This window comes from Hylobates moloch, unplaced genomic scaffold, assembly GCF_009828535.3.
Source record: "Hylobates moloch isolate HMO894 unplaced genomic scaffold, HMol_V3 SCAFFOLD_11, whole genome shotgun sequence".
NCBI lineage: Eukaryota > Metazoa > Chordata > Mammalia > Primates > Hylobatidae > Hylobates > Hylobates moloch.
In genome coordinates this window covers 91,151,960-91,164,438 of record NW_026652286.1, presented here as the reverse complement: position 1 = coordinate 91,164,438, position 12,479 = coordinate 91,151,960, and the positions used below count along the sequence as shown (strand labels likewise).

General features: G+C 41.6%; 2 protein-coding genes across 5 annotated transcripts in view; one reads left to right on the top strand and one right to left on the bottom strand.

The window, feature by feature from the left end:
• The window catches only part of UBE4A (ubiquitination factor E4A), a 40,596-nt gene extending 31,717 nt beyond the window's left edge, over positions 1-8,879 (bottom strand). Inside the window, exons 1-2 of one of the 3 annotated variants that reach the window (XM_032167572.2) lie at positions 8,782-8,879; positions 3,238-3,399 (exon numbers count right to left, since the gene is read on the bottom strand). In XM_032167572.2, coding sequence (XP_032023463.1) covers positions 3,238-3,358 — 121 coding nt within the window. In that variant the 5' untranslated portion in view covers positions 3,359-3,399; positions 8,782-8,879. Of the gene's footprint in view, positions 1-3,237; positions 3,400-4,162; positions 4,293-6,621; positions 6,809-8,781 lie in introns of those variants that run through there. The other 2 variants (XM_058446295.1, XM_058446294.1) reach the window with 2 other exon arrangements.
• LOC116477008 (T-cell surface glycoprotein CD3 delta chain) overlaps positions 6,624-12,479 on the top strand; it is a 22,455-nt gene continuing 16,599 nt past the window's right edge. The window contains exon 1 of one of the 2 annotated variants that reach the window (XM_058446298.1): positions 6,624-6,679. The gene's annotated coding sequence lies outside the window, so the exon portion shown is untranslated. Of the gene's footprint in view, positions 6,680-8,907; positions 8,927-12,479 lie in introns of those variants that run through there. The other variant, XM_058446299.1, reaches the window with a different exon arrangement.

Genomic DNA, 12,479 nt, shown 5'->3' with positions numbered 1-12,479 from the left:
AATTCACAGTAGCAGAATTGCTGGATCAAAGAGCTTGAACATTTAAAAAGTTAACATTTACTGCCTGGCACGGTGGCTCACACCTGTAATCCCAGCACTTTGGGAGGCCGAGGCGGGCGGATCACGCGGTCAGGAGATCGAGGCCATCCTGGCTAACATGGTGAAACCCCATCTCTACTAATACAAAAAATTGGCTGGGCGTGGTGGCACACACCTGTAGTCCAAGTTACTCGGGAGGCTGAGGCAGGAGAATTGCTTAAACTCGGGAGGCGGAGGTTGCAGTGAGCTGAGATCGCGCCACTGCACTCCAACCTGGGTGACAGAGCAAGACTTCGTCTCGGCCGGGCACGGTGGCTCATGCTTGTAATCCCAGCACTTTGGGAGGCCGAGGCAGGTGGATCACGAGGTCAGGAGATCGAGACCACGGTGAAACCCCGTCTCTACTAAAAATGCAAAAAAAATTAGCCGGGCGTGGTGGTGGGCGCCTGTAGTCCCAGCTACTAGGAGAGGCTGAGGCAGGAGAATGGCGTGAACCCGGGAGGCGGAGCTTGCAGTGAGCCGAGATTGCGCCACTGCACTCCAGCCTGGGCGACAAAAAAAGACTTCGTCTCAAAAAAAAAAAAAAGTTAATATTTACTACCAAGTTACCTTCAAAGAGACTGTCTGATTACATGCAAACCCAACAGTATATGAGAGAGTGCCTGTTTGAATCTTCACAAATTTTATAGGTAAAACTATTTAATGGTTGTTTTAATTGGCGTTTCTCTAATGATTTATGAGAATAAATTTTTTAATCATTTGGTTATAAGTTGCATGTCACATCTTTTGTACCTTTTTTTTCTTTCTTGTTACTTTTTTCTTATTGGTGAAATTCCTTCGATTTTTATTTTTAAAAAAAACTTCTGTCCTCAAAATCTGCTCCCATCCTTTGATTTTTTTTTTTTTTTTGAGATGGAGTCTCACTCTGTAGCCCAGGCTGGAGTGCAGTGGTGTGACCTTGGCTCACTGCAACCTCTGCCTCCCAGGTTCAAGCGATTCTCCTGCCTCAGCCAGGTAGCTGGGACTACAGGCGCCCACCACCATGCCCGGCTAATTTTTGTATTTTTAGTAGAGATGGGGTTTCATCATGCTGGCCAGGCTGGTCTCAAACTCCTGACCTCAGGTGATCCACCCTCCTCGGCCTCCCAGAGTGCTGGGATTATAGGCGCCTGTCATCATGCCCAACTAATTTTTGTGTTTTTAGTAGAGACAGGGTTTTGTCATGTTGGCCAGGCTGGTCTCGAACTCCTGACCTCTGGTGATCTGTCCACCTAGGCCTCCCAAGGAGCTGGGATTACAGGCGTGAGCACTGCACCCAGCCCCATCATTCATGTTGAATGACTACATAAAAGTAGTGTTATTCACTATATGCCACATATGAGTCTATATCTACTTTTCTCTGTCGACAGAATGGTTACCCTGGAAGTCCAGGTAAAACTCTCAAAGTAAGAGTTGTTTCAGTGTGGTGAGTATAAGCTCAATATAGGAAGCCAAAGGTTTTGGCAAAGTACTAATTGCTAGTGGAAACAGGTTGGACCTGGTGGCATGATAAACTCTGTAAACAAACTAGGATGATGAGTTGCCAAAATAGTAACAGAAGGGCATGTGCCTGCAATGCTCCCAACTCTAGCCAGATTTATGTCTGTTTATAGCCAGAAGGACAAGCGTTCTGTTGCTCAGCTGCTATACTGTTGAGTTTTTCTCTGACCTCCAATGGTGACAGAAGCTAAGAATCTGTTTAGCAAAATTTCCCTCAACCACATACTCATAAATCATACTTTCTCATTCCTTATTTTTCCTATTTTTCACTCTGCTTTCTCCCCTACAATCTTCTAAACCAGAGTTTCCCATTCTGGCCCCGTATCATAGAAATCTGGGAGAGATTTTAGAGACTGAAAATATCATGTTAAAAAAAACAACATTGATTTTGTTTTTCCCTTGCATCAATCACTCATCTGTCTTGCCTTTACCTCTTTTTTCTTCAGCCCTTTCTGATTGAAAGGCTAAAAGTCAGCTATGCACCTGAATGTTTTTTTTAAAAATAAACAAAATAAAGGGAAAATGCAAACACTTCTCCTTCTCTCAAAAGAAAAACAGTATTATTCTTTTCGGAGAGAGGAGAAGGGGAGCAATTTCTGGTTTGAAAGATTGTGAATATCTTCAGAAGACTAACATATTTGAGAAAAATCCTAATTCTTCTAGCGTATATGTCTCCTTATAGGAGGAAGCTGGACTTGATCTTAAATTCGGTCCCTGGCCGGGCACGGTGGCTCACGCCTATAATCCCAGCACTTTGGGAGGCTGAGGCGGGTGGATCACGAGGTCAGGAGATCGAGACCACGGTGAAACCCCATCTCTACTAAAAATACAAAAAATTAGCCGGGCGCGGTGGCGGGTGCCTGTAGTCCCAGCTACTCTGGAGGCTGCAGCAGGAGAATGGCGTGAACCTGGGAGGGCGGAGCTTGCAGTGAGCCAAGATCGCGCCACTGCACTCCAGCCTGGGCAACAGAGTGAGACTCCACCTCCTCACAAAAGAAAGAAAAAGAGTTATATTCGGTCCCTGAAAGAAAACCATTTTTTCTGATTAGTGAGATGTTATTCTGATTTTTTTCATAGTACGGCTAAGGATCAGATTTTTTAAAAAAGTCTGTCCTAACAGGACTAAGCTACAAACGATGCCACTCATTGGAACAGAAGAAGCACTTTGCTTGGGAGGGCCTTTGAAGTGCTGAGCTTAAGAACAAGTCTCATTTGCCTACAGGTCAAAAAGATTTTATAGTTCTTCCTTTTACATCTACTTTCTGTAGCGACACATGACTTGCTTTCTACATCTACACTTACCACCTCAGTGTCCTATGTTAGAAACATTTATTTAAATAGCTTTTACTAGGTGATTTTTTTTTTTCTTTTAAAGAAAACAGCCTGACAGCTTTGGGATCACGACTGGCATCTGTTACTATGGAACCACCTGTTATCTGGTCTCTTTTTGTACAGTGGAGAGGGCAGGGGACGGGAGGGACTCAACAAAACCAACAACAAAAGCAAACAAACAAAAAAACCCCAATTTCTGCTCTAAACAAAAACCAACTTTTGTTCCAAACTTAAATTCCAATTGCAATTAAGGACTCATAGAATACTTAATTTGGGAAGACCCCATTCTAGGTCATCTTATTTGCTGCTATTGGCTTCCCCACTTACCAGATTGTTGCTTCAGCTGCTCTTTTTGGATTGCCGCAAACTGTTTGGCATCAGCCAGGGAGCCAAAAAGAGCAGCAAAGGGGTTACTTGAGATGTTGTTGTTATTCTCCTGGTCTGTCATTTCACTTTAAGGTATCCTCCATCCAGACCTAGTGGGAGGGGCTGTTTAAAGGACAGGTATTAGACACAAGAGGGCAGATAACACAATAGCTGTAATATACCTGTGGTTGTTTCTTTTCCCATTTCTCAAATACAATACATTTAAAAAGACTTTGGGTTAAGATTTTCCAATTCCTGTCCCCAAACTCAAGACATTTTTGGCAAAATGGTTACAAACCTACTAGCTGGACTTGGTGGCTTGATTTGGGGATAGCTAAAACTAAAAAGTCTAAAACATGTTCAGCTGGAATGCATTTATCTGTTGATATGCCTTTATTTGCTATACCTTTAAGAAAACAGATTAAGTAGAAAGAATTATTGAAGTCAAAGAGAGAACTCACCTACTAATTGTAATAACAATGTGGCACTGAAAAATAATAAGACAAGAATTATGGATTTCCCAAGAATTAAGCTGGCAGTCTAGTTCTCATTCACTGGGGTGAGGACAAGGCACTTCTATGACTTAGGGCTGGGGATGGATATTTCTCAGCTACATATAAATTAAGTAAAAGCCCATATCTTAGATTTGGACTCTGGCAAATCAGGATTGGAAGCAGTTCAGCTCTATGTTGTGGGTTTTTAACATGGATTAAGCAATCTATTTATTTCTAGGCTTAAAAATACTGACATTTCTTCCACTAAAAATTAAATGGTCTTTGCTTCATGCTATATCTAACCTTCACTGTTTACCTGATTTCTTAAAATAATACTGAAGAAACACGAATTCCAACGGTCAGGTCTACTGTGTAATATGAAATATATATACCTCAAAGGTGTTTAGTAGAGCTGACTGAGCCTGCATTCACACTCTTCTGATTACATTTCCTCATTCGAGACCAAGTGAACTCAGTGGCACAACAGAATAAGCAGGGCTCCCTGAAAGGCTTTCTCCCTTTCTGAAATTTTAAGGCCATGACATAGAAATATTAAATACAACCCTGAAAAGGGTGGGAAGAGACAAAGGGTATGAATGTTTTGTTCACAAGGATCTTGAACTGCAACAAGAACAGAGACCTTAGAAACAGCGGGGGTAGGGGTATAAAGGAAGAAAAAAAGAACATTTGGTCTACCTTTAGTTTATCGAGGCAAGACTCCTCACAGGATCATATTAACAAAAGCTAATGTGGGCCAGGTGCAGTGGCTCATGCCTGCAATCCCAGCACCTTGGGAGGCTAAGGCAGGCGGATCACCTGAGGTCAGGAGTTCAAGACCAGCCTGGCCAACATAGTGAAACCCCATCTCTACTAAAACACGAAAATTAGCCAGGCGTGGTGGCAGGTGCCTGTAATCCCAGCTACTTGGGAGGTGGGAGGCTGAGGCAGGAGAATTGCTTGAACTCGGGAGGCAGAGGTTGCAGAGAGCTGAGATTGTGCCACTGAACTTCAACCTGGGTGACAGAGTGAGACTTCGTCTCAAAAAACAAAAACAAAAACAAAAAAAAGAAAAGCCAATGTGGTCGAAAAAGTTACCCTTATTTACCAGAGAAAGAGATTATTTATAACATTTCTTGACAATTCTGAAGCATCTTCAGCACTTGCTTCATGCTCCTCTACCATTTTTTCCACACAAGAGCTAACGGCTAATTAGCTGTAATGACTTAGGCAGTCTAGTCCCCTCTCAGCGCAGCTCAAAGTTTTACTGCTTCAAGGAATTGAACTGTTATTTGGATTTTTGGTAGAGATAGGGTATCACCATGTTGGCCAGGCTGGTCTCGAATTCCTGACCTCAAGTGATCCTCCCACCTCGGCCTCCCAAAGTGCTGGGATTATAGGCATGAGTCACTGCGCCTGGCCTTCTGTATTTTATTTTTTGCTATGTATATTTCAGTCAAGCTTAATAATGCAAAAAAAGGGAAAGATACCATATTTAGTATCGAAATTAACGAAAGGGATTTTCCCCATGTAATTACTGCATAAGTTTATTACCTCTAGTTAATGTAAAAACACCAAGAATTGTCTTATTGTTAGCTGACCACCATTCTACTTCCATCCTAAAATACCTCAAATTCCAGAGGAATGCAAAAAGTATATTGAACTCTTGTTATTTCTCTCTCTAAAACATCACATTCATTTTTTTCCTTTGGGTATCCACTCCACTCAATCCAGAAGAGGCTGACCAGTTCAGAAGGGGTTGACCTCACCTACTAGCCCCAGGAATGAACATACAAGCCTGGCCAGGCTAAAAAGAATACAGCATTTTCCGGCCAAAGCAATTGATCCAGGAGGGGGCACAAGACACTATGGAGACCTAACAGAGTCAATGAATACCAGCTTCAGGACTTCAGTTGAATCTACGGAAAAGTGAGTTTTTTCCTGCTTGAGTTGCTAGGCCGGTAAGATAGATTTGCCATCTTTACACCATTTAGAAAAGGCCTAGCCTAAAACCAAGCCAATATACACTAGAAAATAGAATTGAGAGATGGAAAGATAAGTCTGGACTTTTCAGTTATAAAAACCAATAAAATTTCCCTAAATGCCTAAACCAGTTTTATGTTTTTTAAAACACAACTGAAAAGTGTCCAGATTATTACAAAGGACATGCATCACCTGCAACACATAAGCAGAAAGGAAGCTGAAAGCCAGGAATATAGGACATATGACAGAGAAGCTCTTAAGACTATCAAGAAGGCTGGGCACAGTGGCTCATGCTTATGATCCCAGCACTTTGGGAGGCCAAGGCGGGCGGATCATGAGGTCAGGAGTTCAAGACCAGCCTGACCAACATGGTGAAACCCCATCTCTACTTAAAACACACAAAAAAATTAGCCAGGTTAGGTGGCGTGCACCTGTAATCCCAGCTACTCAGGAGGCTGAGGCAGGAGAATTGCTTGAACCTGGGAGGCGGAGGTTGCAGTGAGCCAAGATCGTGCCACTGCACTCCAGCCTGGGCAACAGAGGGAAACTGTCTCAAACAAACAAACAAACAAACAAAAAGACTATCAAGAGAAACAAAAAGAATTTATCACCATAAATTGCATTACTTCCTTCTTTCTCAACACGATACTGTTGCACTGTATAAAGAAACTAGCTTTCTACATTTTACCTCTATTTCTACTAGGATTTTAAACTTTCTGCATTGTATTTCTAAGCAGATCTTCTACACTGCTAGGCTGTAAGCTCTTTTGATTACATGTTCATATCTGATTATTCTTTCTTCTGTGTCTGGCATTATACATCACAATCACAAAATTCTAAATAAGTAGTTATTGAATGGCTTCAATCTTACATGTAGTTCTTTCTGAACTCCTTGTAATCAACAGCATCACCCATGATCCTACTTCACGGTAAAGGCTTTACTACTTGTCTTAGGTTGCAATGGAAGGTCAAGCTACCAGGCTAGATGCTGGTTCTTTGGTATCTTGGCATGTGTAGAATGGTGGATGGAAATAAGTCTCTGTTGTCATCTCTACTATCTGTGAAAAACAAAAAGGTTCTCACCTACCTTTCACTAAGCTCATCTTTTTCACACATACGCCAAATCTGTGCACAAATTTTTTTTCATAAAAAAAGGGCTAAAACTGTGTAGTCACTTACAGAAAAATTTTACAGGAAAAAGGACTGATCACTTGATGAGAACCTTTGTGGAGATGCCAGTTTAGATTTGTTCAATGGACTTACCAAAGTAAATAAGAGTACCTAGATAATCACGCACTCTAAAGGTCTGATAAAATGAAACCTAAATATTTTGTTTAATATTCAATAATGTCACTCGGGATTTATAATCTCCTATTTTCAGGGCCGGGTGCAGTAGGTCACGCCTGTAATCCCAGCATTTTGGGAGGCCAAGGCGGACACATCACTTGAAGTCAGGAGTTTGAGACCAGCCTGGCCAATGTGGTGAAACCCTGTCTCTACTAAAAGCGATTACTGGCACATACCACCACACCTTGGCCAGGCTGTTTCCACTACTTGGGAGGCTGAGGCAGGAGAATCACTTTAAACTGGGAGATGGAGGTTGCCACGAGCTGAGATCGTGCCACTGCACTCCAGAGCATAGCCTGGGTGACAGAGCCAGACTCTGTCTCAAAAAAAAAAAAAATATATCTCTATATATCTATATCTATATATCTATATATATACACACACACGTATAAGTATGTATTTTTTTTCCTATTTTCAACTGCCATACAGAGATACAACACTATCCTGTTGTCAGACACTTTGGGACGGTACAGCTACCAACCTTAGAAGCTTTTGGATTTGATTCTTTTAAAATATATCCTCCTTGAAAACAAGTTTCACTCTGATATACTTGCTGCAACGATCTATATCTATAATAGCTGTCCTACAAAATTCTGTCACTTCCTCCTGATTCAAGCTTTTGTTTATGAATAGTACCACTAATCCTTTAAGACCATTGTCAGCTCTCATGAACACACAAGTGTGTTAACATCAGACTTGGTATTGTTTTTAAACAGAAATATCTGGAACATTTTGTAAAACTGGGATTGTCAAAATCAAGCTCTATCAAATCATACTCCCATAAGGTCTGTGTCTTGGCAAATAATACATATATCAATTTAAAATAGAAATTAAAATATCAATTTAAAATAAAAATTAAAAAACAATTTTCGTTGTCGTATGCTTCACCTAACACTATCAGGCCATGCTAATATTGGCAACAAATTCCATCAACACATCTATCTGCAACCTAGAAGGATCTCAAGTCAAAAAGCAGACAGCAGTCCTTCTTGGATCCCATTTTATCGCAGGTGGGCTTCCACGTGAGACCAAAACAGTAAATGACAGCGAGACTAAACACATGCTTGCTCTCAGGGCATAAAACTGATCCTAAAGGGAAGGCTCATCAAATATAAGCTCATGAGGCATGGTCACTCAATTTTAGAAGTGTCTTCTAAACCCAAGGAAACATGAAGCAGAGTGCTCCAAGAGTTATCGGTGGTGAACTCGTCACCTGCCATAAGAAATATCAACACCCTGACGTATGCATTCAACTGGTTTGCTTACGACTCGCGATTAATCTTATCTTCTTGGCATCTGCCTATTTGTTATCTACTCTTTATATTTTATCCTTCCATGTTCCATAAGGGATTCGCGGGAAGGAGGGAGATCCAGCCGCCCGGGGCACATTCTAGAGAAAGTAAGTCAAAAGATAATGCAATGATAGGGCTCCGGCCTCTTCCAGGAGGGGCTTGGCAAAGATGGGGACAAAAATGTACAGAGAGACATCAGAAGCTGGGGCACTGTAAGGGGTTCCAAATCAGACAAGGTCGAAGTTCAAGAAGGAGAAGGTCCCTGGTTAGGAAAGCACAGAAGGAATTTGGAGAAGATAAGAGTGAACAGGCCTGAAGAGGCATTGGACCAGCAGAAAATATCACAACGTAAAGTCAACGACCCCGTCCCCTGACGCTATCGCCTGTCTTACCAGAGCCTGAAGTGCCAGCAGCGACGACACGACAGAATCTCGGCGGCCGAAGGGTTCCCACTTCCGACTCAGCACAGTAACCGGAAGTTACGTCATCAACAAAGCGCCGGGGCGTGTGGAAGTTCATCTCCGCGCCGGAAGCATGGTGTGCAGGCTCACCCGGGGGACCGGCGCGCAAATGCTCCTACAGCGCATGCGCTATCTTGTTAGCGGCGGGCTGGAGGCGGGGCGGAAGTGGCAGGAAGTGGCCTTGGGATCGGATTGTGGGGGCGGGAGTTGGTCCACCTGGCAGTGAGCTTTGGAGTATAGAATATGAGGCTGGGTTTTGGAAACCAGCGTACAGAGGGCAGATAAGGCTCTGTGATCCCTGGCTCCACTCTCAGCCTCTGTTGAGGGTCCGCTCTCTTATTTTCCCACCAGTCCTAGACCTTTTTGAAGCAGCTTCTGTTACTCTCTATTATTCAAATGGATAACACTAATAGCAATAACAACTAAAAGTTTGTTTTTATTGTTGTGCTGTCTTTGGAGCAATCTTTGGAGTGTGCTATCTTTGATTGGATTTCAGTTTTCTTATCTGTAAAGTGGAGACAGTATACATCCTACAAGGTTGTTTTGAGATACACATAGATGGCCAGGCGCGGTGGCTCACGCCTGTAATCCCAGCACTTTGGGAGGCCAAGACGGGCGAATCACGAGGGCAAGAGACTGGGATACACGTACATAATAGAAGCAGCATAATTTTCAAGAGTTAAGCGCTGTGCAAGTGAAAATTCACAGAATGAGAGAAAATAGTTGTAACTCGTATATCTGATAAGGGATTAATATCTAGAATATATAAAAAACTACAAGAACGAAAAACCGCCAAACAGTTCAGTTCAAAAAAGGGCAAAGGACTTGAATAGACATTTCTCCAAAGAAGATATATTCCAAGAGAATGACTATCCACTTGATATCTGTGGGGGATTTGTTTCAGGACCCCCTTGGGTACCAAAATCCATGGATGCTCAAGTTCCTTATATAAAACGATGCAGTATTTGTATATAAGCTATGCACATCCTCCTGTGTCATCCTAGAGATGACTAAGTCATCTCTAGATCACTTATAATACCTAATACAACATAAATCTAAATAGTGTTGTATTGTTTAGGGAATAATGATAAAAAGTCTGTACATGTTCAATACAGATGAAATTTGTTTTGGAATATTTCCAATTCATGGTTGGTTGAATCCACAGATGCAGAGCCCACAGATGTGGAAGGCCAACTGTACAAATGGTGGATAAGCATATGAAAGTGTGCTCAACATCACTAGTCTTTAAGTAAATGAAAATAAAAATCATGAGATACCACTTAATACTTACTAGGATGGCTACTATAAAAAAAAAAGGAAAGTAATTGTTGGCAGATGTGGAGAAATTGAAACCCTATGAGTTGCTGATGGCAATGTTAAATAGTCCAGGCTTTTTGGAAAAACAGTTTGATGATTCCTCAAAAAGTAAAACATAGTATAACCATATGATCAAGCAATTCCGCTTTGATATAGATGTTCAAAATAACTGAAAGCAGGAACTCAGATACTTGTATACCCATGTTTACAGTAGCATTATTCATAATAACCAAAAGGTAGAAATAACGCAGAATGTTCATCAACAGATGAATGCATAAACAAAACATGGTATATAGCTACAGATGACTTATTCAGCCTTGAAAAAGAATGACGTCCTGATACATGCTGAAACATTGATGAACCTTGAAAATGTTATGCCAAGTGAAAGGAGCCAGACAGAAAGGACTAAATAGTGTATGATTCAATTTATATGTGGTACCCAGAATAGGCACATTCCTTGAGAGAGAAGGTATAATAGAGGTCACCAGGGATTGGAGGGAGAGAGGAATGGGAGTTATTGTCTAATGGGTACCAACTTTCTGTTTAGGATGATGAAAAAGTTCTGAAATCGGTAGTGATGATGGCTACACATTGTGGATATATTTAATGCCATTGAATGGTACACTTAAAAATAGTTAAAATGGGGTTGGGTGCAGTGGCTCATGCCTGTAATTCCAGCACTATAGGAAGCCGAGGTGGGCAGATCACTTGAAGTCAGGAGTTCGAGACCAGCCTGGTCAACATGGTGAAACCCTGTCTCTACTAAAAATACAAAAATTAGCTGAGCATGTTGATGTGCACCTGTAATCTCAGCTACTTGGGAGGCTGAGGCAGGAGAATCACTTGAACTTGGGAGGCAGAGGTTGCAGTGAGCCAAGATCGTGCCACTGCACTAGAGTGCCTGGATGACAGAGTGAGACTGTCTCAAAAAGAAAAAAAAAAAGGTTAAAATAGTAAATTTTAGGTTATGTATCTTTTACCACACACACACACAAAGCCCTGGGCAATCTTTTTGTGCCTACCACTGTTCTAGTTCCTAAGGATACCATAGTGAAAAAACATAAGTCTTTTCCTTCTTGGAGCTTATAATCTGGTGAGTGGGGTTGTAACAGCATTTAAAATTAATGGACACAAAATGAATCATTCAATAATATTTCTGGAATAACTGGGTAACTATCTGTATTTAAAGTTGGTTACTACATTAGATCTGACGCTAAAATCAATTCAAGATGGGTCAAAGATATAAATGCACAAAATAAAACCATAAAAATGCTAGAGGAATTCATAGGGGAACTTTTAAAAAAGGATAATTTTAAAGTGGAGGAAGACTTTCTAAATATGAAACATAACCTAGAGGCCATAAGAGACCAGTGACTTATACTACATGCAAATAATTGTAAAGTATGCATGAAAAACTAACCAATGTGTTTTTTAAAGCAAAGTTATAAAACACATAAAGTTGGAAAAAGACTTGCAACTAATATCACAAAAGACCTAGTTTCCCAAATATGTAAGGGGTTAGTGTAAGTCAATAAGAAAAAGACCAAAGATGTGAACTTACATATCATGAGAAGGAAAAACAAATGGTTTACTCCAGTTTTTTTTTTTTTTGAGATGGAGTTTCACTCTTGTTGTCCAGGCTAGAGTGCAATGGTGCAATCTTAGCTCACTGCAGCCTCCACCTCCCAGGTTCAAGCAATTCTCCTGCCTCAGCCTCCTGAATAGCTGGGTTTACAGGCACCCACCACCACACCCAGCTAATTTTTTGTATTTTTAGTAGAGACAGGGTTTTGCCATGTTGGCTGGGCTGGTCTCGAACTACTGGCCTCAGGTGATCCACCCGCCTTGGCCTCCCGAAGTGCTGGGATTACAGGTGTGAGCCAGCATGCCCAGCCTCCAATTTTTAATAAGAAAAATGTAAACTAAAATTATAGTGAGAAGCCATTCAGGTTGGCATGATACAAAAGTTTAAAAATACACTGTTGGAACATGTATGGAGTAACAGGCACTTTTGTTTGTTGTTATTGGTAGTATATATTGGTACAACCTGGCTGGGCACAGTGGCTCACACCTGTAATCCCAGCACTTTGGGAGGATGAGATGGGAGGATCACTTGACCCCAAGAGTTTGAGACTGGCCTGGGCAACATAGTGAGACCCTGTCTCTATACAAAAAAAAATTAAACAGCCGGGCGCGGTGGCTCACGCTTGTAATCCCAGCACTTTGGGAGGCCGAGGCGGGCGGATCACGAGGTCAGGAGATCGAGACCACGGTGAAACCCCGTCTCTACTATAAAAAAATACAAAAAATTA